The 25,640-nt window shown below is 37.6% G+C and overlaps 1 protein-coding gene across 3 annotated transcripts in view; it reads right to left on the reverse strand.

Annotated features, from left to right (window-relative positions):
• Positions 1-25,640, reverse strand: part of IFT80 (intraflagellar transport 80) — a 166,862-nt gene that overhangs the window by 40,760 nt on the left and 100,462 nt on the right. For all 3 annotated transcript variants that reach the window (XM_075546978.1, XM_075546977.1, XM_075546980.1), the window contains exons 10-15: positions 19,358-19,476; positions 14,371-14,445; positions 10,868-11,031; positions 4,456-4,520; positions 1,356-1,491; positions 252-399 (exon numbers count right to left, since the gene is read on the reverse strand). In XM_075546978.1, the coding sequence (XP_075403093.1) occupies positions 252-399; positions 1,356-1,491; positions 4,456-4,520; positions 10,868-11,031; positions 14,371-14,445; positions 19,358-19,476 (707 nt within the window). The remainder of the gene's footprint in view (positions 1-251; positions 400-1,355; positions 1,492-4,455; positions 4,521-10,867; positions 11,032-14,370; positions 14,446-19,357; positions 19,477-25,640) is intronic.

Here is a 25,640-nt window from a genome sequence, read left to right on the forward strand (position 1 = left end):
AGAAGTTATATTCCTATAAAGGACAAATAGTTTCGATTATACAACATTTTCAACTAATTCCATCACTTAAATCTCATTTAACTAGCTTTAAATAGACAATTTATTTAGTTGAATCCAATTAAACTGAAAAGTACTTTAATTAGTGGCAGAAACATATCACTCTATGTAGGATCATCCATATTAGCACTTTATAGCAACTCTGCTGGATTTTGTTTACCACAATAAATACAATTCTATGCAGCAAATGTTACCTTGCATCCCTTTCATATAATGTCTTGGGCAAAATGTCTCTGTCCACATACACTGTATTGGGGTAGTACCACACGGTAAGACGGGTGTCTTGAAGTCCACAGAGGATATTGCATGTATCACTCCATGCCAACGTATGCACCATTGTTCCTTAGTTTTAAAAGAAAGTTAACGTATTATTAGTCCCAATTTAAAAACATCAAAAAGCTTCTTTAAAAATCAGCTGGCACAGATGGCAGCAAGATGGTCAAACTGCCTGCCCTCTCATCCCCTTATAACCCAAACATCAGAATTCCAGCCCTGAGGGCACAGGAAGAGGGAGGGGGAGGAGGGGAGGGGAAGTTGATAGTGTTGATGACTGTATAACTCCACTGAGGGGAGTGAATAACAGAAGTGTATGTGAATGGATACAGTGGCTGGTGTAAAATACGGCAAAAAAAATTAATCCACTGGCATAAAAAGTTCAATCTAGCTGGGAGAGTAGAGGGTGAGTGGGTTGGAAAGGGGGAACTGATTACAAGGATCCACATGTGACCTCCTCCTAGGAGACAGACGGCAGAGAAGGGGGGGAAGGGAGACTCCAGATAGGGCAAGATATGACAAAATAACAATCTATAAATTATCAAAGGCTCATGAGGGAGGCAGGAGCGGGGAGGGAGGGGAAAAAAAAAGAGGACCTGATGCAAAGGGCTTAAGTGGAGATCAAATGCTTTGAAAATTATGAGGGCAAAAAATGTATGGATGTGCTTTATACAATTGATGTATATATATGTATGGATTGTGATAAGAGTTGTATGAGCCCCTAATAAAATGTAAAAAAGAAAAGTTCAATCTAATTTCTAGTAGGTACAAGTTTCTGATTACATAATGATGAAAACATGCACCAAAATTTTTATAAGAAGTTTGCAAAGACTTGAATGTACTAGCTAGAGCTCTTATATTTTTAATTTACTGATATTATTTCAATTCCAATTTAGCTATAGCAGCGAAAAACTTGCTACTACAATGGAGTCGAGTAGATGAGAAATGTCATAAGAACAAAACATTCGCCGTCCTTTGAGCAAGCAGAAGCTGCGGTCTGAAATGAATTAAACATGTTCTTTTACCAAGTTTGATAATTTGCTCTTCCTTCCCAAATCGTTTAACTGAAGTAATGTAGAGATCTCTATTTTTATCAATGAAAGCAATTTTTCTCTCATTGGTAAGTCCTTTTTGATCCAAAGCAATTTCCAAGATTTCATTCTAAAATTTAAAAATAAAAAAGACTGGATGAGTTGTGGTGCTTGACGTTAGTTCATTTTAATTACTTAACTATTAGAACATTTCTTTCTTAAAAGATCAATAAAGTTTCATTCTTCTACTTAAAATGATAAAATGTCCATTAAGTAATTTTTAAGTACTGATATACTAAGAATTCAAGGCTGTAATAAAATGTCATTACTTTACCTAAAGAAAGAGGGGAAAGTGCCTTTTAAAATACAAACAGTATATATTTTGATACTACATAGCGGAGAAACACCCCCACATGTACTCCGGGCCGAGCTTTAGGAGACACGATGCAAGGATGACAGAATCTGCGTCTCCCGTGAAATGTCTGGGGTGATCAGCGAGCTCCTCAAAACAAGTTACTTTCAGTAGATTGCCCAGTAGCCCTATCTTAAAGACGTGTAAGAACAGTCCTGAGAATATGTGTAAACATATTTCTAGAGATCTAAATTTCACAGACTCTTCCATGTACATTCCCTGTGACACAGGACACAACCCCATGACGCAGGTTTTATTATTCCTCCTTCAGTGACCTGCTGAGAAACAGAGACCAACACGCACAGCGAGAACTTAAAACCCAGACTTCTGTCTGTAAGGTTGGTATTTTTTCCACAATGAAAAAGTATTTTGCACTCATCTATTTTACCACTTTACTAGCTAATAAAATACATTTCTGCATATTGACAGCAACAGGTACAGTCGTATTTTTATGTCACCTGTGGCTTCATTTCAATTCAGTCCAAGAGAGATTTTTCTATTGCTAACTGTATTTGACAACTTACTAAAAAACTCTGAATTCAGCTAAAATCAGGATCGCATCCCCAAGTTATTGTCATCTAAGTGTACTAAAAATAACACGTTTAGAAAAACAAGTGGATGGATCAGTATAAGACACACAGCAATTCATAGCACATTAAAAAAAATACATCTGCCCTGGGTACATGCCAAAACTTTTACTTTAAGAGAGAAACAAATCTTCTACACATATCAAGGATGCATGAAATATAACTATGCACATTTTCAAAATAAAATCCTTTCAGAGAAATGGATCTTCACCATAAAGAACTGCTTATCAGCACCATCAAAAGTACCCAGAATGTTTTTAAACAAACACCATTCGCCTTAGATAGGGTTCTCCCACCTAAGAAACCCCAAGTCAGAGAAGAAGAATAACATTAGCGCCTATGTACACAGTGGAGAGCCCCCCCACGTTCCATCTTCCTCTATCAGGGCTCTCCCCTTTCCCTCTTGTCCCCCTTTCCCTCGTCCCGCACTTGTCCGCACTTCTGTCCTATTCCTCTCCTTTGCAAGGGGTCATAGAAGCAGCTCTTTGTCCATTAGAACCTTCTCCTTTGCCCTATAGTAATTAATACCCGCTTAATTAAAAATAGGCTTAAGCTTTAGAATTGGCTCTGTCGTTCTTTGGGGAAGATCTGAACTGTATTCCTATTATTCAAATGTAAAACGATAGTTACAAAAAGAAAAAAAATACAATTTAGAGTGACACTGGATTAGAAACAAACAGTAATACTAAAAACATCTTTTGGCTCTAAGTTTACTTTAAAGCTAAAAATCAGAAATCAATAAACAATTCCCAAACCAAAGTTATACTTCTCTAGGGGAAATTTTTTTTCTAATTTAACAATAATCTTAAAACCGAACGGAAATGCTGTTTAAGAACAAGCTAACTTTTAAAATGCACTCAGCCAATTCTGACTCATATCGGCCCTGGGGGACAGGGATGAACTGCCTCTAGATTTCGAGAATGTAGTAACTCTTTAAGGGGACTAGAGCCTCATCTTTGTCCTGTGCAGTGGCTGCGGTTTCCTAGCCCAACATGTAACTACTACACCACCAGGACTCCCTTCAACTCAAGACATTTAAGAAGCATAAACATATTTTCATTTTCTGAGGGTCAGTATAAGTTTGAATCAACTCAGTGGCAGTGGGCTAGGCTTCGTTTGATGACAGACCTTACAAAAGCCACAGTGGCACAGTGATTAAGCAGTTGACTGACAATGCAAAGATCCATGGTTCTAATCCATCAGCAACTCCACAGGCAGTTTGCATCCTTATAGATTTACAGACTTGGAAATCCTATGTGAAAGCTCTACTCAATCCTATAGGGCTGCTATAGATTTACAGACTTGGAAATCCTATGTGAAAGCTCTACTCAGTCCTATAGGGCAGCTATAGATTTACAGACTTGGAAATCCTATGTGATGGCTCTACTCAATCCTATAGGGCGGCTATAGATTTACAGACTTGGAAATCCTATGTGATGGCTCTACTCGATCCTATAGGGCTGCTATAGATTTACAGACTTGGAAATCCTATGTGAAAGCTCTACTCAGTCCTATAGGGCAGCTATAGATTTACAGACTTGGAAATCCTATGTGATGGCTCTACTCGATCCTATAGGGCTGCTATAGATTTACAGACTTGGAAATCCTATGTGAAAGCTCTACTCAGTCCTATAGGCCTGCTATAGATTTACAGACTTGGAAATCCTATGTGATGGCTCTACTCAATCCTATAGGGCTGCTATAGATTTACAGACTTGGAAATCCTATGTGAAAACTCTACTCAGTCCTATAGGGCTGCTACAGATGTACAGACTTGGAAATCCTATGTGATAGCTCTACTCGATCCTATAGGGCTGCTACAGATTTACAGACTTGGAAATCCTATGTGATAGCTCTACTCGATCCTATAGGGCTGCTATGCATTGGAATCAACTCGGTGGGAATGGATTATCACAGACCTTACCCAGAGCTTTGTCTTTAATTGTAATGTTTTTAGGTAAAATACTTCATGTAGAATGCACACCCATTTAAAATCTATAGCTAATTGCTGTTTTCCCTTTAAAATGAAAATATTCCTCTTTTAAAAGTAAATAAGTAGTAGTTATTCATAATAGAAATACTTTATATCCATTACCTTATGAGAAAGAAGTTTTCCATCACCCAATGGTTTCCCAGTTGATGCTTCAAACAGGAAGATAACTTGGGGCGGGAACAACATTAATGAATTAGCTATAGTATAATTTTATTGGTAATTTTCAATGAAATTATCAGAGTGCTCATAAGAAATTAGTTAACTCTCTGAATCACCAAGTATCCTTCAACACATAAGATTAGCAGCATCAAATTCATATTTATTCATGGGGCCAGGCCACATTGCTTATGAACCAATTTTTAATATGTTCCTTAATTTAAATTGTTATTAATAGTATAGTGTTAGTACTCAAAAGGCTTAAGGTGATTTATGAATCATGATGTGATTTGTTATTTTGATTACTCTGTTTTCAATCAATATAACATCAAAGACAATCATATTACACAGACAAAAAATGTGCTGAGTGCTTACTAAACAGATAGGCAATGTATTATGTGCTCTTCAGCTCCCTGTCAATATATATTACCAACAACTGAGAATCTCCATAAGGCATTAGTATTATATTACACATGACCTTGATAGAGTCTTCAACTCATAGTTCTAGAATATCAAAATGTTTGTATCCAAGCTTGGAAAGTCTTTAGAGAATGCATTTTGTCACAAACACTCAGGGTAATTGAGTCTCAGTCTAAGAATTTCCCTGAACCCCTCAGGGAGAGATTCTAAAACATCCTTCTCCATATTTCCAGTGCTACTGATTGAGTTGTGTCCCCAACCCCAAATATCCTAAACCTTATACCTGTGGTTATATATCCCATTTTGGGAGGGGCTTTCTTTGTTAAGTGGATGACAGTATTCATATAGGGTGCATGTTAAGTCTATCTCTTTTAAGACATAAAAAAGCAGCTAAAGCAAGAAAGCAGAGAGGGGAGAAGAGGGGTGCATAGCACATGAAGATCACTGAGGAGGGAAGGAAGAGACATTGAAAGGTGACAAGGAACTTCCCCTACAGGCAATAGAGAAATCCTTCCACTAGAGCTGGTGCCTTGAATTCAGCCATAAGAAGAATAGACTTCTGTTTGAGAAAGGCACCCACTTGTGGGATTTCTGTTATGGCAGCACTAAGACATCCAGCAAATCTAAATTTGTGAGTCTAGGCAAAAAGATACACACGAATGAGAATGCAATCTACAAAATGGTTATTTTAACAACTGTATTATGTTTAGAATTACTTCTGAAGTATTTTCTTTGTGAGAACTATTACCAGTGATTTCTTGTCCAAAATGGTAGCTGGGAAATAAGCTCCCATATTAAAGTGAAACAAATATTTCATTATTAATTATTTTCTCATAGATAATCAAAAGTTGATTATAAGACAGATAAACTATTTGCTTGGTAGTCACCAAAGAGATATGAAACACTAGTTAAAATGACATCAATATAAAAGAATATTTTTAGTCCATAAAAACTTTTGGTGTGTGATATATATATATATATATATATATATATATATATATATATATATATATACCATAGTGAATGAAGAGGGGGAAGTGCAGAGTGGAGACCCAAAGCCCATTTGTCGGCCACTGGAGATCCCCTCACAGAGGGGTTTAGGAGAGGAGATGGGTCAGTCAGGGTGCGAGGTAGTACCAATGAAGAACACAGCTTTCCCCCAGATCCTGGATGCTTCCTCCCCCCAACTACCATGATCCAAATTCTACCTTGCAGGACTGGATAGGGCAGAGGTTGTACACTGGTGCATATGGGGGCTGGAGGCACAGGGAATCCAGGGTGGATGATACCTTCAGGACCAAGGGTGTGAGGGGCGATACTGGGAGAGTAGAGGGTGAGTGGGTTGAAAACGGGGAACTGATTACAAGGATCCACATGTGACTTCCTCCCTGGGAGATGGACGGCAGAGAAGGGGGGGAACGGAGACTACGGATAGGGCAAGATATGACAAAATAACAATCTATAAATTATCAAGGGCTCATGAGGGAGGCGGGAGCGGGGAGGGAGGGGAAAAAAAAGAGGACCTGATGCAAAAAGCTTAAGTGGAGAGCAAATGCTTTGAAAATGATGAAGGCAAAGAATGTATGGATGTGCTTTATACAATTGATGTATGTCTATGTATGGATTGTGATAAGAGTTGTATGAGCCCCTAATAAAATGTAAAAAAAAAACTTTTGATGTGACAGTTCAATTTAACACCAAATTAACTTATAATATCCCCGATCCTCATCTCATATACTCAGGCGAGGGAGTATCTGTTAGCCAAACCACCTCACGACACCCCACTCTGTCCATTACCTGTGCATTATCCTTCTACTTTGCCCTGTTTCCTCTAAGATATTCTACGAACTATGTCTACTTTCTTCTGTATCTTTAAACATTCCTTTTTGAGTTCATTCTTCTCAACATATAAACATATTGAAGTCATCATTAAAACACACAGAAACACACATTCACGTCCCCAAAAATACAACCCATAATCATCAAGTCAATTCCAGCTCATATTGACCCTAGATAGGGTTTCTCATGCTGTAAATCTTTATGGGAGTAAAGATCCTCAGCCTTGTCCAGTGGGGACACTGGTGGATTTGATCCACTGATCTTGTGGCTAGCAGTCCAACACTTACCCAACAGCATCAGCACTTACCCAACACATGCTGTTGTTAGGTGCCACTGAGGTGGTTCTGATTCAGAGACCCCATGTACAGCAGAGGGAAACTGACTGGTCCAGGTCATCCTCCCAATTGTCATGTCTCAGCCCATTGTGGCAAGCACTGTGGCAATCCAGCTCCTTGAGGGGAACCTTCCTCTTTTGTGCTGACTTTCTACTCTACCAAGCACGAGTCTCAACAAAATCATTATTAATGCTTTGCTTCTCCTTCATTCTAAACTTCCTGAAATAATACTCACTACAGCCACTCTTCAACGGCTAAAAACGGGCTTTTCCACCTCACTGCAGGGACGCAGGCGTTCATGCTTGGGTCACTCATATGTTGCCAAATAAAAGAATATTGATTTAGTTTTCACCTAAGAGATAGTTTTCAATTTGACCTTGCAAGCAACACTGAATACCTCTTACTAAACTCTTATTTGGGTTGCACATTACACCAATGCTTTCTTCCTATCTTGGGCCATCCCTCGTTCTCCTTGGTTAGTCCCTCCTTATAGGGTGGTCCTTTAACATGTGATTGTTCCAGAAGTCTTGATCCTGTTCACCTTTTCACAATACTCCCCAGCTTTCTCGACTTTCACGATATCAACCACTATCTAAACCAGCGGTTCTCAACCTGTGGGTCATGACCCCTTTGGGGTCGAGTGAACCTTTCACAGGGGTCCCCCAATTCATAACAGCAGCAAAATTACAGTGATGAAGTAGCAACAACAATAATGTGATGGTTGCGCGGTCACCATGACATGAGGACCTGTATTAAAGGGTCAAGCATTAGGAAGGTTGAGAACCACTGCTCTAAACAGTGATCATCCTAGGTCACGATTTCCAACCCCAACCTTCCCATGATGCAACGGAGGAGGTAAAGTTGTGAAAATGACAGAGATACTGTATTAAAGGATCCTGGAAAAAATGCTGTCTCTGCCCTGCTTGTCTGCCATCTTACCAAAGGTTTCTCCCAGTCTCAGAGACATTGCTTTCTCTTTTCAAAAGACTATTGGAATATTTTGATGGTTCTCTTTTCTAATTCCCAAATTATTCTAGCTCAAAACTCATTCTAAATGGAGTAATTTTACATAACTGAACAGACTCCCCAAAAGTTATAAAAACAAAAAGACAAAAGTGGAATGTAAATGTAACAATTTACAATACAGATGATAAAGGGTTAAAATATACATAACATAATATTTAAATTATAGAGGATCACACTCTTTCTACATTGATTTCTAGGTTTTAGTAAAACATAGGGTGTTAAATTTGAGGTCACTGTCTATTATTCATGAAGGAAATCAAGTTGCTAAGAATGCTGAGAAATGAAAAAGAAAGAATCTAACAATTTTTAAGAGTCCTGGTGCTTCAGCAGATTAAGTGTTGGACTGCTAACGACAAAGTTGGCAGTTTGAATCTACCACCCACTCCTTGGAAAAAAGAAGAGGCAGTCTACTCCTGTAAAGATTTATAGCCTTGGGAACAGTAAGGAATAGTTTTGCTCGGCATTCTGGTGTCACTGTGCATCAGAATGAACTCAACAGCAATGGCTTTGGTATTTTTGGTATAGATGGAAAAAAAATGTGAAACTTTTGGGCTCCGTGTAATAAAAAAGTGCTTTGTGTGTGGCTAAATTCAGTTATGTTCATAGCTAGACAAATTAATAACCTTTATAATAAAATTCTATATGGATGAACTTATCTACTTCTTTACACAACTGTAGTAGATGTGGTCTATGTGATGGTTAACTTATATTTCAGTGTTACTATCTAACAGGAATTGGCAGAAAGAACAAGTAAGGAGCAGGCTGCTAAAAGAGTTTGGCTAAATATAAGGAAATGCCCACTTAACCCCTGCTTGCCCACACCTAGACATTCAGGAATCTTGACCATAAGGTACCTTCAGTTGGAAGCAGGTATACTTTATTAAAGTCTCTATCTAAAATATGTGATTAAACAATAAAAATATAGACAATCCTCAGGCATCAAAGATCAAAAAATCATATCAGTGGGTGCCCAACTTCCCAATAGGATCACTGAAGACAAATGTGCGCATAAGCAAATGTGGTGAAGAAAGCTGATGGTGCCCGGCTATCAAAAGATATAGCGGATGTGATCTTAAAGGCTTGAAGATAAACAAGTGGCTATCTAGCTCAGAAGCAGCAGGTTCCACATGGAAGAAGCACACCAGCCTTGTGACCACGAGGTGTCGAAGGGATCAGGTATCAGGCATCAAAGAACAAAAAATTATATCACTGTAAATGAGGGTGAGTGCAGAGTGGAGGCCCAAAGCCCATCTGTAGGCAACTGGACACCCCCTTACAAAATGGTCGTGGAGAAAAAACGAGCCAGTCAGGGTACAGGGTAACTTTCCTCTAGTTCTTAAATGCTTCCTCCCCCCAACTATCATGCTCCCAATTCTACCTTACAAATCTGGCTAGACCAGAGGATGTACACTGGTACAGATAGGCACTGGAAACACAGGGAATCCAGGACGGATGATCCCTTCAGGACCAGTGGTGAGAGTGGCGATACCTGGAGGGTGGAGGAAAGGTGGGGTCGAAAAGGGGGGAAATTGCAAGGATCTACATACAACCTCCTCCCTGGGGGATGGACAACAGAAAAGTGGGTGAAGGGAGACATCAGGCAGTGTAAGACATGACAAAATAATAATTTATAAATTATCAAGGGTTCATGAGGGAATGTGGGGTAGGGAGGGAGGGAGAAAATGAGCTGATATCAAGGGCTCAAGTGAAAAGGAAACGTTTTGAGAATTTTGATGGCACACAATGGATGTATGTATGGACTGTGATAAAAATTGTACGAGCCCCTTATAAATGATATGTGTATGTATGTATGTATATGTGTATTATATATATATATATATATATATATATATATATATATATATAATCCATGGCAATCACTGGGGTTTTCAAATTTTAGATTATAAAACATAAAAATTTACCTTCCAAATGGTTATTATTAGCAATTCCATAACCATCATAAATTTGTCTACTAACTGAATAATGTTTTATTTTATCCTTTATTCCTGTTTCTTAGAGAGGAGGGCTACTAAAACAAACAATTATCAGTGTCTTCTCTCACAGCAGGCATAAGGCATGAAGAGATGGAATGGCTCTGTTTGAGAGCGTCCCATCTCCTCCTAACTTGTATGAGAGGTGCCGCAACGGAAAGTCCAAAATTCTCTAAAGCTGGGGCAGTGGTACAGCAATGCTTTAATAAAGTGTGCTAGAAAACCCGACAATGGTCAACATACTTATATGTACTGATAAATGCAATATCATCTATATTTCATTAGAAAGTAGAACTATTCCTTAGTCTCTTCTACTTCATCAACTTAAGATATTAATGTAAAATATAGATAGTATAAATAAAACAGTACAATGAAACCATGTTTACTGCATTATCAAATGAAGAAAAGGGAATATGAAAATTGACCAATAAATTTTTAAAGTATCATACATTTTTAACACCTACAATCTTGAATTCAAATAGCTACTAAGTCTATATTTATTCCTTATTCCTGAGCTTTAGTGTTGTAACAATACCTATTTGTTCTGTCAATTTGGCATAGTATGACCATTTAAATTTTCTAATTAATTCATGTTTAGAACAAATTAGTAGGCATAATTCTTTCATCTAAGTTTAACATATTCATGGATGAGAAAATAAAAGTTAACTTACAATAATTTTATATTTTTAATAGTTTTCATTGAAATTTGTAAAATATTCACATGGGAAATTATTAGAATGTACTCACTTTTTTCATCAGCTTTATCTTTTATGGCTATGGTATCATTACTCAGAGACACGGTCTGTGCATTCAGAATATCTGTTCTCATCCCAGGAAATTTTGGAGAAGAAATAAAGCGTCCTTCATAAGAATATACATAGATACCACCACCATCCACAAGAAGAAAATGTCTAAAATAATTTAAAAATGAAAATAAATTGCCTAAAGGAATGGACTGTATTACTATTTTTAATGTTAGACACTAGTCTATTCTATGCAAAAAAATCTAAATCTTATAATTTAGATATTAATTACATAGATGTATAATAGATGAAAGTATAAAGAGCTAAAAGTCAATATTGGTTCCTTTGGTTTGTTTTCTGGGTTTTACAAAGGCAATCTGAAGATTTTATTATTTACAATTCATTGGTCTCAGCACCTGGTGATATTTGTTCATGGAATAGTAACCCATATTCTATAATTAAAGATTAAACATTGTTTAAAATCCAAAAATACATGAAATAACTCTAAAAATGAGGACCAGGATCAGAGGGAGCATTTATTAAAATGAGGTGCTTCTCACGTTAAACGCATACGGTGCTACTCGGTAAACGTACTCCTATTTAAAAACTGGCACAGTTTTTTACAGCAACGATTCAGGTTCATCTGCTGTGCTGACAGCTCTAATCAAGGCATAGGGTTCTATGTAGTTAATTTTTTACCAAGTCAAAATATAAATATTTTATTGTTTTTTCCTTTGAAATTGATATTATTTTTCTAATTCAAGCAATATGGAAAGAAGAAAAGACAGATGCCTTGCTTTAGAACTGCTCATTGTTCTTTCTTGTTATGGAGATGAGTAGGAAATAAATAAATACAGAAGAACATGAATATATGAATGCCTCACATATATACACTTCAATTAAATTAATGCTTGAGGTATCATTTGGGTAGTTTATTTAAGTGAGCCCTGACTGGTACAAATCGTTATTAATGACAACTAGTTGTCTCTAGTAAAAATCAAATCCTTCAGTTAAATAACCAGCTAAGCCAGTTGCTATCAATGGATTCCAACTCATAGCATTGCCATGTTTGTCAGAATAGAACCGTGTTCCATAAGATGCTTAACAGCTGGCTTTTCAGAAGTATGTCGACAACCTATCTTTCAAGGCATCTCTAGGTGAAACTGAACCTCCAATCTTTCCATTATCAACATTCGTAATCATTTGTACCACCCATAAGCTCAAAAACCAGACTCACTGCCATTGAGTCAATTGGACTCATAGTGAACTGTCCCTGTGAGTTTCCAAGACTATAACTCTTATGGGGAGTAGAAAGCCTCGTCTTTTTCTTGGGGAGTGCTGCTAGTTTTGAAGTGTGACCTTGCTGGTTGGCAGCACAACACATAACCACTACCCCACCAGGGTCCCTTGTGCCATTCATGAACTCGCCTAATTAAACTACCCAATTGACTTCTGAAAGGAACTACTAGGGAGGAAAACAGTATGTGAGGGCTTCAAAATACTCATTTAAAATAATTCCATTTTCTTTGGGTTCCATTTTACCATAACTGCTTGAAACCCCCGTGTATTTGCTACTCCTTATACAAAGTGATATATCAAATGATTATATTTTCTTTCTTTATCTCAATACTCAAAGCATTTTTGTTCCTAAATACACTTTGAAACTCACTGAGTAAACACCTGGCATCTCTAAATTTATATATAATACCAGTGACAGAGGCACTTAGTAAAATATTTTTACCTAATCATTTATGCCATTGATGTGCGCCTCTACTAAGAGCATATTCAATAAATATATTTATAAGTAAATAAATTTACTTGGAACTGCTCAAGAAAATGGATTTCAGATAGGGTGTTTTAGATGACTGATATCTCATCTTCTGAATAACAAAAAAAAGTTTTTCTGTTTAAAAAGTGTAGAGTCATATATTTCAGTTTCATTAGACAGATAACACAGCATTTGACGTAACATTTTTTGATCACTCAAGGTCATCAGTATGATGAGTATCCTCTTCAGCAGCTGTTTAACTGACAGCTTGGATACGCAAGAGAATCTGTTTGTGCATCAGAATAATTACACTACTCAGCTACACGGTTTTGTGCTTTCAGTTTTCTCGATACTCTCTTGCCAGGCAGTCGCTTTTCTTCCTGTCATTGTGCCAGCCTCTAACAGCCCACCAGCACCATTCCTTCTTTGGCTTACTATTTATAAAAGGCTGTGGGCTAGGAACCCTGATAATAACACTATTAAGAGCTGCCTCAGTGGTGAGTAAGGGGATGAGGGATAAAATAGATGGTTTCAGTGCAAAGGTTTTAGGGGAGGCTATTTTAGATAACTGCCAATTATATTTTCATACTTCATTCCAGGTTTTATTGGGTTGTAGTTTTCTAAGTGTGACCTTTGATTTGGTAGGGTGTCACTGTTCTTGTCAACTATGCACAGTTTTCACGGAAAAGTGAGGGCTCGTGAATAATAATTCTCCCTAGTTTAATCCAGTTAATTTGTTTGGAGTTTCTTAGGCCTGCGTACATTGAAGGGCTTGGCAGAGAATATGATTTTTCAAACTTCTGACCACGTTTCAGTAGTGGCTCATGAAATCAATGAGCTTCAACCAATATTTAAAAACAAAACAGGACTGGACAGAATAGAAAATAGTGGGATGTCAGCTCACAACTTGTTAATTTCATTCAGCTTGGCTCTAACTCATGACAACCTCACAATAACAAAATGAATCATTGCCTGGTCCTATGCCACCTCCACAATTGTTAGTAGGCTTGAGTCCATTGTTACAGCCACTGTACACTCTGAGTGTCTTCCAACTTAGAGAGTACGGCAGGGTTACTAAACAATGTTCTGTTGCTCTACAGAGAATCTTCCTGGCTAATTTCCAGATGCATACAGCCAGGCCTTTCTCCTCGTCTACCACAGTCTGGAAGCTCACTCACTCCATGGTGACACTGCTGGTATTTGAAATGCAAGTGGAATAACTTCTAGCAACACGTAAGCCACCACAGTGCCAAATTCTGACAGATGGGCAGTATAAGTCCAAACCATTTTATTGTTATTTACCTGTTTCACTTTCATTCTCTTTTCATAATGCTAATGTTTGTAATGAGTTTATTTTAACCATTTTAAAACGGTAAAAATATTTTAAATCTTTAGTTTAAATTTCTAAACAGAAGCTATCGGTATATGTGGGTATATATACATAGGCATGTTTTTGTATATAGTAATCATATAACATGTATATACACATATGTATGTATATAAAGGACACAAACAACCCTCGGTGTTTCAAGAATGTGAGGAAGTTCTGAGAGTAACGAGTTTCAAAACTACTGACTTAAGAGCTTTTTATTATTCTTTCATTTTCCTTAAAAACTATTAAGAGTAGACTAGATTGACTTCAAATGACTGATACAGCATTTTGTGTAGGACACATCTTAAAAAGTGGCTTACAATTATTTTAACCCCAAATTGAACAGTCAAGTATAATAAACAACTACCTTTCTGCCTGCAGAATTAGGCTAACAGTTCCCTCTTTGAGATCAAATATAAGTGGTGTATTCCAGTTCTTCGTACTAAAAGACAGAGAAAATGGATGTTTGTTAGCATGTTACATACAAAATACCTTTATGTATATAGGTACTTATTCAAATAGAGTGACTTCAGTTTTATAGTGACTTTGTGTTTATATTTCTCTGCCCCTCTGTTCTATAGTCAGTTGCTTACTGCTCTGAATGCAAGTGTAATGCAGAGGCTCTGTGTCTGCAGGTCCTAGCACATAGTTACTTTCCTTGACAAGATGGGTTTGGGGCTAACCAGATTGGGATATGAGGTCACCACCTGCCACCATATGATTTAAGTAGCTTAACTTTAAACATTAATTTCCCTATCTGTAAAATGGGGAAATGATAACTTATGTCAAATGTGGGTGCCCTAGTGGCATAGTAGTTAACATGTTGGGCTACTAATGAAAAGATCAGCAATTTAAACCCACCAGCCACTCCACAGGACCAAGATAAGACTGTCTGCCTCAGAAATGCACAGGGGCAGGTCTACTCTGCCCTATAGGGTCACAATGACTCAGGACTGACTCGATGACAGGGAGTTGTATGTGATGTGTCTATATATGTGTGCATATGTATATACAATGCATGTACATATAACATACATATACACATATAACATTATATAGCAAGTACTTGACAAACAGAACCTATAAAAACATGGCATTATAAACATGATTATTTTTCTGTATGTCTCCCAGTATAATTGTTGTTTGAATAAGATATCTGTAAAGCATTTTATAAATTATCAAGTACTATATAAATCAATCCAAGTATGAATAAAATGAACAAAAATTCCTTTTGCTATCGTATAGTAATGTGATTCAAGAATTGGAATGGGCGTCAAGAAAAATAGAAATCCATCCTCAAATATTCAAAGTTGCTTCACTGTTTAAAATAATTTTATTACACCCATATATTCTGACCCTTTCTCAATTACTTTCATAGAAATGAATCTTTAAATCAGATTTAATCCCATATTAAAGCCCAATAGTTGGGGGATGGGTGAAATAAATAAAGAAATTAGTGGGAAGTTTATCTTGGCTAATACAGAGTCTGGCATCCATTTTAAAAACTAAATGTATGCACAAAACAGCAATAAATTAGTAACAATAATATGTGTAAGGTTCACAGGTTTGAAAAGGATATGCTTTTGAAGTTGACAACACAAATTATAACATGCTCCACTTTTCAGTATTTACCATTATACTTCATCTTTTGTAAGAGTGATAGCAGTAACAATTATGTGATTTCATTAAAAAGGATGCCTTCCAGAATATCTGTAAGATATTTGACAACTACGGTATATGTGAGAAAAACATATAAAGACCTTAAGCCATAATGTTCAGCAGAACAAAAATATATTCGGCAAAACTATTTGAAAACGCAAATGAAAGTTTAACGCAGAATGTTTGTACATTGTTTTTCCTGGATATTCTTTTCATATAAACCAGTATGTACTGGGATTATTGTTTTAGAAAACATTATTTCATTACCAAATAAGCAGCAGCATTTTTTTTTAATAGGGAGCTCTTAGTTCCGTCACATCAAGCAATATTGTACACTATACCACGATGGGTTTCAAAACACTTTCTTCTTGTCCTCCTTGACATCAGCTCCCCTTAACCCCTTCCTCCCCCACCCTCACCCCCGCCCCAGGAATAAAAAAATAAAAAATTTGAAAATAAATGTCTTTATTTATGCATGCAGGCATGCCAAAACTTACTCCATCCACAATCTCCTTTCACACACCATTCCGATATTCACTCCCCTTGAGTGGGGTTAAGTAGTCACCCTTGCTAGCAGGTCGTGCCCCCCCCCTTTCCCCTACCCTCAGGGCTATAATTCTGAAGTTTGGGGGTGGAAGGGGATATTAGGACCAGCCCACAGATGGAGCCCCTTGCTGCGGATGTCCTCAGAGGCTGGCTCAGCTCAGTAACCACAGCCAGGAGAAGACAAGCGCTCTGCTCCGGACCCCGGCCTGCGTACGGGTCTCTGGTCTTCAGGGCTCCGGCCTGTTTTGAGTCTTGGGCTACTATCTCCAGCCTGCTCCTGAGTCTCCGGCCTACCCTGGCTCTAGCAGCCACATTCTCTCGATTTTCCATCCTTCAGTTGCGTGCTGTCCGCCAGCTAATGTCCGTCGGCACAAGCGCACTGGAGCGTGCCTCCATACGTTCTTATTTTGATAGAAAACTGACCCAGCTTATTACAGCGCGCCAGGTGGAGGGATCATCCAGGCGCCCAGCCTGCGGCCTAAGCAGCAGCGATTATTAAAAACTTGGATTAAGGTCCCAGTTCTTCTTTTAGTGATAAGTAATCTGACCTAGGGCAAGTTACTTCATTACGTTCAATGTCCTTTAGTTTATTTTCCTGTACAATGGGAATACTAATAAGACCCGGCACGCACGGCAAGTGAGATCATGGCTATAAAGGGCAGTATAACAATGTTCAAAAACAGATCGCTATTATCGAAAATACAAGTGGTTTGTTTTTAATTTAATGAAATATGTTTGGATGATGATGGTCTTAGCACTTCCTCCTTTCCCCTCCCACTCACTAATATTTCACTGTAATAAATAATTTGTAACTTAATAAATGTCTGGACACAAAGAAGGAGAAAATAAAAAGACTCAGTCTGGTATTTTGCCATATACTGACTGATGTGGGAAAAGTTGGGTGAAAACGCAACAACAGATCTTTGCAGTAGCGGATAGCCTCGTCTTTCTCCTGTGGACTAGCTGGTGGTTTGAACTGCCAACCTTACGGTCAACACTTATGCCAATCAATCCAACGTTTACCTGACAGCACCACCAAAGTTCCTTGAACATATACTTATACCAGGTGTTAAACTTGGATGCTTCTGTGTTAGATATGATTCAATACAAGATGATGTTTTGAAATTCGTTTGTTCGTTATTCAAAAATATTTATTAAGTACCTATTACATGTTGGGCACTGTGCCTGGTACTGGACAGACAGTGGACAATAATACGCTCTCTATTCTCAACTGTATATTCTGGGATTAAACTATATTATATATTATTATAAATAAAAGCACAAAATCAAATTGAAAAGGCTTAACTGTTCACAGTTCTTGAAAATGTCATAGTTATTTCTTGTCTTTTCTAGAGTTTTGAAGAAACTGGTATAATAGAGCCAGTCTGTGCTGATTGCTAAATTTTCAGGAATTTTGTAACCTGATATGGTCTTTATTAAAAATGTAATTATATACTCACATATGGTGAATTACATTGAAAGATATTATATTCCAAAGACTCATTACTTCTAAATTACTTCATGACATTCTCCTATTATCATGCCATTGAAAATATTTGGATCAGCAATAAAATTATACTCTGGTTTACTACTTCGCATCTCTTTCCAAACCCCCTCTCAGGGACATCACAGTGATAATATGGATTCAGAAAACGGAAAAAAAAAATCAGTTTGTCTCTGTCTAGAAAACCAGTTATTAAACATTGACCAGTACACCTTTAAAATAGAAAGTATACTTTTAAGCAGTTGTAGGTGCAACATTCTTGAATGTATTGAAACATTCCTATCTTCTAATCCAAAGTCTCCTTTAAATGTTCCTTCCAAGTAAAGGGAAATAGAGGAAAGAGCTGTGAGACAAAGTGCATTTATAGAGGTCTAGATAAGGACATGTACATATGCAAATATATCTACAAATGAGGATGGGGAAATAGATCTATATGCATATATTTATAGGTTTAGTATTCAGGTAGCAGAAGGACATTGGGCCTCTACTCAAGTACTCCCTCAATGCAAGAATACTTTCTTCTACTAAATTGGCATTCTATGATGCTCACCTTCCAGACACAACCACTGAAGACAAAGAGGGTGCATAAGCAAATGTGGTGAAGAAAGCTGATGGTGCCCGGCTATCAAAAGATATAGCTAGCGTCTGGGGTCTTAAAGGCTTGAAGGTAAACAAGCGGCCACCTAGCTCAGAAGCAACAAAGCCCACATGGAAGAACACACCAGCCTGTGTGATCACGAGGTGTTGAAGGGATCATCATCAGAACAAAAAATCTTACCATAGTGAATGGGGTGTGGGGGTGTGGAGTGGAGACCCAAAGCCCATTTGTAGGCCACTGGACATCCCCTTACAGAAGGGTCTCGGGGGAGGAGATGAGTCGGTCAGGGTGTGATATAGCAACGCTGAAAAATACAACTTTCCTCTAGTTCCTAAATGCTTCCTCCCCGGCTTCCCACCACTATCATGATCCCAAGTCTACCTTTCAAGTCTGGCTAGACCAGAGGATGTACACTGGTACAGATAGGAACTGGAAACACAGGGAATCCAGGATGGATGATCCCTTCAGGGCCTGTGGTGTGAGTGGGAGGGTGGATAGAGAGTGGGTTGGAAAGGGGGAACCGATTACAAGGATCTACATATAGCTTCCTTCCTGGGGGATGGACAACAGAATAGTGGGTGAAGGGAAACATCAGACAGGGCAAGATATGATAAAATAATAATTTACAAATTATCAAGGGCTCATGAGAGAGGAGGGAGCGGGGAGGGTGGGAGGGGAAAAAATGAGGACCTGCTGCCAGGGGATTAGGTGGAGAGCAAATGTTTTGAGAATGATAAGGGAAGTGAATGTACAAATGTGCTTTACACAATTGATGTATGTATGGATTGTGATAAGAGTTGTATGAGCTCCTAACAAAACAATTTAAAAAAAGGTAAATGTCTAGAAAATGAGGACAACATATGCACAAACATGCCTGATTCAATTGACATATGGATTGTAGTAAGCGTTGTATGAGCCCCCAATAAAATGATTTTAAAAATGTACCTTCCTCATAAATTTAAAACAAAGTATGTTGAAAGGAAAATTGGAAAATAAATCTTCACCACAGACCAAATACTGTATTTTTAAGGAATGCAAGACACTTACGAGAACACATAACACTGAAGAGATGTAGAAACAACTAAGTGTGCATAGTTCAGAGAGGCTTTAATGACTCTATCTCGGAATTCCAGTAAATCCACAGCATCATTAAGAACATTACGAACCTAAGCAAGGAAAAATGAAATGATCAACATACAACATTTTTAAATAAAAAATTTAAATGGTATTTAAGTAAGTTAGCAACATCCGGAAAAAAACAGAAATCCATTCTTAATTAGTCGTATAGAAACAATTCAATAGGAACAATGCATATGATGGTATATTTGTGCATAATAATCAACCTCTTAGAAATAAGAAGGAAAGGGCCTACAGGACTGCTGAACTGCAAGGCAAGCTGCATGATCCATCAGTATAGATTAGTATAAAAACTTCTATAGTCCAAAAAGTATGACATAGAGGATTTTGAAAGAAATTATGTGATTTCTTTTGAGTCAGATTTTAATTTAAACTTTAAGCTCTAAACAGCTACAATGACTTAAAAAGTCAAAAGTAGAATAGGCACTATTAGTAAAGAAATCAATTTCAAAGTGCAGAAACCAAGCTGCACTGAGGGAGTAAAGTAGTTCCATATACAAAACCACAGACAGAGCATAGGAGTGTCACCAAGCCAAGCACCAACCAGCAAGGGAAGTCGGCCTATGATCACTGAAACTGTTATAAAAGTTCATAGCAGAATAAAAAAAAAAAAGTTCATAGCAGAATAAAGGGCTGCAATTTTTGTTTAACATTTGGCAGTATAGACCAAAAGTCTTGAAGCTGATGGACACTACAACAAATTTAGAAAAATGTTGGGCAAATTAAATTGATCAGTTTCCTGGTCCAAACCAGAATAGGTAAGGCAGGTCAATATGGTAAAAATTAAAGGAGGATAATTTAATACACCAAAGAGTCAATGTTACATTCTCAAAACATTGTGTTTCTAAGCATCAAATTTTATCATGTGTCTAAATATAATATTATAATTATAGTATTAATTAAGAGTGCAAGCAGAGGTAAATAGAGAAACAGGATAAAGTCAAACTTTGGAGCTTTCAAGGTTTTGCAAGGATCAGTGTTTTTTTGTTTTTCAGTGTCTTCTTCCTTTTTTCAATTTTTAAGCACATGGATCTAACCTATTAAATAAATGGTGGTTAGATTATCTAACCACAATTAAGTTGATCATTTTCAAAGCACTATGTTCAAACCAATTAAAACTGCACTCTTCAGAGTACAAACTGTTATGTATTTGAAGCACTCTGTAAAATGTTTCCTACTTACCTCCTAACCAATTTCTATGCATAACCAACACTTGCATCTGGTAGCCTGAAAGATGCCAAAGTACTGCTGCCTGGAGAAGCAGGCATGTAAGCACTGAGAGACTGTAATGATGGACAAAAGTAGCTATAACCAAGATTACTGTAAACATGTCATTGCATTTCTGATCCATAACTTTCTCATCTATAAGATGGAAATAGAAATAATTCTTACCATACACTCAAAGATGTTTGTGAAGACTAAATGGGATAAATATCTATGCTTGGCATACCGTGGACACCAAAGTAAGTAGACATCAACTTTTAATACCTTTAAGTAACTCAAATTCCAAATTTAAGAATATAAAAAATGAAAGTATTCCAGATCAAACGCCAAAGTTAACAGTTTGAAGTCTATTGATTCAGACCCCACAGAATTTATATACATTCTATTATATAAGCACTATATATGCAAGTTTTTACCAAAATAGGCATGTTATATACACAATTTTTCCCAACTTGTTTCTTCATTTAACATGTATCTTTATCATCTTTCCATGTGTACTGTGTTCATTTTCATGGTTGCATAATATTCCACTGATTAATAGATACTTAAGTTGATTCTAGCTTTTCCTATTGTGAATATTTTTGCAATAAATGTCTTTGTGGAATTCTGTAAGTATTCCTATAGAATATATTTTGAGTTCTGAATCTGCTGAATCAACAAGTTTTCCCAATTCAAATTCTTATACATGTATTTTGTCAAATTGCCCTAAAAATGTTTAAACAAATTCTCGTGCTCATCAGAAATCTCTGATTTCTAGGACAAGAGAACAGCAAGAGATCTAAAATCGATGGCCAGGAGAGCAGAGGATGCATAGTGGGGTTTGAACAAGTGCAATGTAGCCAAGAGGAAGTACAGAGAGCCAAATGGAGATCGAACATGATAGTGGGACAAGAGGAAAATAAAAGGAAATAGAGGAAAGAACTAGGAGGAAAAAGACATGTATAGAGGTATAAGCAGAGGCATGTACATATGTAAATATATTAATATATAACGATATAGGTCCATGTACATATATTTATAGGTTAAGTATTAAGGCAGCAGACAGACATTGGGCCTCTACTCAAGTCCTCCCTCAATGCAAGAACACTTTGTTCTAATAACCTGTCATTCTGTGATGCTCACCTTTCTGACACGATCGCTGAAGACAAAATGGGTGTACAAGCAAATGTGGTGAAGAAAGCTGATGGTGCCTGGCTGTCAAAAGATATAGCACCTGGGGTCTTAAAGCTTGAAACAAACAAGCAGCCAGAAACAACAAAGCCCACAAAGACGCACACCAGCCTGCATGATCATGGGGTGTCGATGGGATCAGGTATCAGGCATCAAAGACCCAAAACAAAATAAGCAAACAAACAAGAAAATCCTATCACTGGGAATGAGGGGGAGGGCAGAGTAGAGACCCAAAGTCCATCAGTATTCAATTGGACACCCCCTGTCAGAAGGGCTACAAGGAAGAGACAAGTCAGGGAGCAGTATAACACTGACAAAACATACAACCTCCCCCTAGTTCACCGGTTCTCAACCTGTGTTTCAAAACCCCTTGGGGGGTCAAATGATCTTTTCACAGGGGTCACCTGATTCATAACAGTAGCAAAATGACAAGTATGAAGTAGCAATGAAAATAATTTTATGGTTGGGGGGGGGTCACCACCACAGGAGGAACTCTATTAAAATTAGGAAGGTTGAGAACCACTGCCCTAGTTCTTTAATGCTTCCTCCCCCTCACTACCATGACTTCAATTCTTTCTCACAAATCTGGCTAGAGCAGAACATGTATACTAGTACAGGTAAGAGCTCGCAACACAGGAAATTCAGAATCAAGTGAGCTTCTTTAATTGGCAATACGTGGTGTATATTGTCACAGGAAAGTATACTATCCATGATTCCACATGGAGAGGACACCTGGATATCTTGTGTATGTTAACTTCCTGAACTCTGCCCTATGCATCTCTTCTCTTGGCTAATTTTCGCTTATATCCTTTAGCTGTAATAAACCATAACTCTGAGCACAGCAGCTTTCAATGGGTGTGGTGAGTCCTTCTAGTGAATTATTAAAACTAAAAGTGATCTTGAAGACCTCCAAACATTCAGTCTAGCACTAACAAACCTGACCAAGGAGTTTTACTTCCAAAATTATATAGTAATCACATAATCTAGTTTGAATTTGGACTACTGAAGACTAGAAGCAACTAATATAAGTGATAGGAAAAAGAACAAGAAGCTATAATCTCTCTTGGCTGGGGAGGTTTGTCATTAGCACATTATCTCTATCCTTTCTTCAACTAACTTTTAAAATATTTCCTGAGTGATTATATGCAAAGCACTGAGTGAAATACTATAAGGAAACCAAAATGAGGGAAACATAGGCGCCTACTCACAGTCCCAGCTGCTCTGACATCACGACTATCCCAGTCCAACCCCCTGTCTTAATCCACAAAGTACCTGTTTTCTTCCTAACTCCAAGTATGAACGATCTCCCTTCAATTTCTCATTTGAACTTGTTTTAGGTAATTCTTTTAAAAAATACATTAGAGTAAATAAATTCATAAAATTATAAATAAGTAAACCAGTCAGTGGCTAGCAGGTCAGGCGTGCCTTCAAGTCAGCTCCAGGAGCTAACTCCTGTTTGTTGGGGTGTTCCCTTCTCCCATAATTGACTTCCATGGTTCCTAAAGGCTTCAAGTTTCACTATGCCTGCCCCAAGTCCCTTACTGTAGGAGCTGATATAGACTGATAGAGCCAAAGCTTCTTATTGCATGTCATTGAAAGTTACCCCCCCACTATCCTGACCCCAGTTCTGCCTTACAAATCCACTAGACCAGAGCATGTACACTGGTACAGATAAGAACTCTCGACACATGGAATCCAGGACAGATAAGTCTGTCATGAACAATAATGGGAGTAATAATACCAAGAGGGTATGGGGTAGGTGGGGGAGAAAGGAGGAACCGATGGCAATGATCAAGGTATAACTACCACCACCACCCCACCCAGGGTGACGAACAACAGAAACTGGTGAAGAGAGACAGCAGATGATGTAAGATAGGAATATAGTAATAATTCATAGTTTATCAAAGGTTCATAAGGGTGGGAGGGAGGGGGAGGAAGGTTAAAAAAAAATGAGGACCTGATACCAAGGGCTCAAGTAGAAAGAAAATGTTTTGAAAAGAATGGCAACATCTGTACAAATGTGCTTGACACAATGGATGTAGGGATTATTATAAGAGCTTTAAGTGCCCCCAATGAAATGATTTTTAAAATGTAGTAAAAAATAAAACTGTAAAATACATCATAACATGATGAAACTAGAGGATATTATACTGAGTAAAATTAGTCACTAAATGACAAATATATGAGACCACTACTGCAAAAAGATATGAAAAGGTTTACATACAGTAATAAATATTCTAACTAGAGGATAGGATAGACACATATTATCTAGGGCAATGCTTCTCAACCTTCCTAATGCCACAACCCTTTAATACAGTTCCTCATGTGGTGGTGACTCTCCAACCATAACATTTTTTTGTTGCGACTTCATAACTGTCATTTTGCTACTGTTATGAATTGGACAACCTCTGTGAAAGGGTTGCTTGACCCCCAAAGGGGTCGTGACCCACAGATTGAGAGCCGCTGATCTAGGGTGACGGGAAAGGCAATGTATAATAAGGGGAAGTCAAGCACACAATGTACAATGTGAAGGGTGATGCTGACAGGAACATAAGAGTTAAAGATGGCCAAAGGAAATACTATTCAATACACAAGCCTGCAATAACAGCAAGCTGAACGTGTGTAGGCAGGCAAAGGGTCTACTTCTATGAATATATGGTGATGTTTCTAGGGGTCGTCAAGTCAGTCTGACTCACAGTTACCCTATGTACAGCAGAATGAAACACCACCCAGTCTTGCACTATCTCCACAATTATTCTTACGTTTGCGCCCCCAATTTCAGCCACTGCATCAATGCATCTTGTCGAGGGCTTTCCTATTTTTTGTTGCCCCTCTACTTTACCAAGCATGATTTCTTTCTCCAGGGACAGCTCTCTCTTGACAACATTAGGTTTAAATGTAATATCTTATCATTTGATCTCCCTCTTGACTCATTTTAAAGTTGTTTGTTTTTATTATTTTTTGCTTTCTTTTCGAATGATGATTTTCTATGTTTCATTGGTCATTGCTGTTGGATTTTTGTTTGTTTGTTTCCTGTTTGTGTTTTTCATATATATGAAATATAAGAATAAGTAAATCTAAAGAGACTGTGGCAGTTATATAATCTGTTGTCAACTTGAGACTATTAAGAGTAAAATGGTGGAGTTTAGCCTGTCAATCAGGTCGCAGCTTGAGGACCTCATTTAGAGGCACTGTTGACAAGCCATATGGAGTTATGCTGATGGCAGGCAGAGTCTTGGAGCTGGAGGAGCCACACGAAGACTCACACCAGTGCTAAGATAGTTCCACCGCCACAGGATCCACAAGACTTTCCACTCACTGGCCTGTGATCTTCCTGCACTCAGCGTAATTGTATGTGTTGCATGAGTCTGAAGAGGAATTTACAGATTGGTACTGGACATATGGGCTAATATTGGACTAATGGACTTATTCTGGACTGGGCTGGGATGTTTTCCTAATGTACAATTACTCTTTATATAAAGCTCTTTCCTAAACACATATGATGTCTATGAATTTGTTACCCAGACTAACACAGAGACAGTAAGTGGATTAAAAATTATCTAAGGGCATGGTTGAGAAGGATGGGGGAAAATGAAAATGTTTGAAATTGATGATTGCACAATTCTTCTTAATATCATTGAATGATTAAAGTGTATGCTATGTGAAATATATGAAAATAAACTATCTTTTAAAATGTTAAAAGAAAAGAAAGAAAGTTCTCCTGGCATCGTTGAAATATTCCTAAGGTGAATGAATCAGTGCAAACTGATTTAAATACAATTTTAAATACAATTTTCCA

The sequence above is a fragment of the Tenrec ecaudatus genome, chromosome 4, assembly GCF_050624435.1.
Source record: "Tenrec ecaudatus isolate mTenEca1 chromosome 4, mTenEca1.hap1, whole genome shotgun sequence".
Classification (NCBI taxonomy): Eukaryota; Metazoa; Chordata; class Mammalia; order Afrosoricida; family Tenrecidae; genus Tenrec; species Tenrec ecaudatus.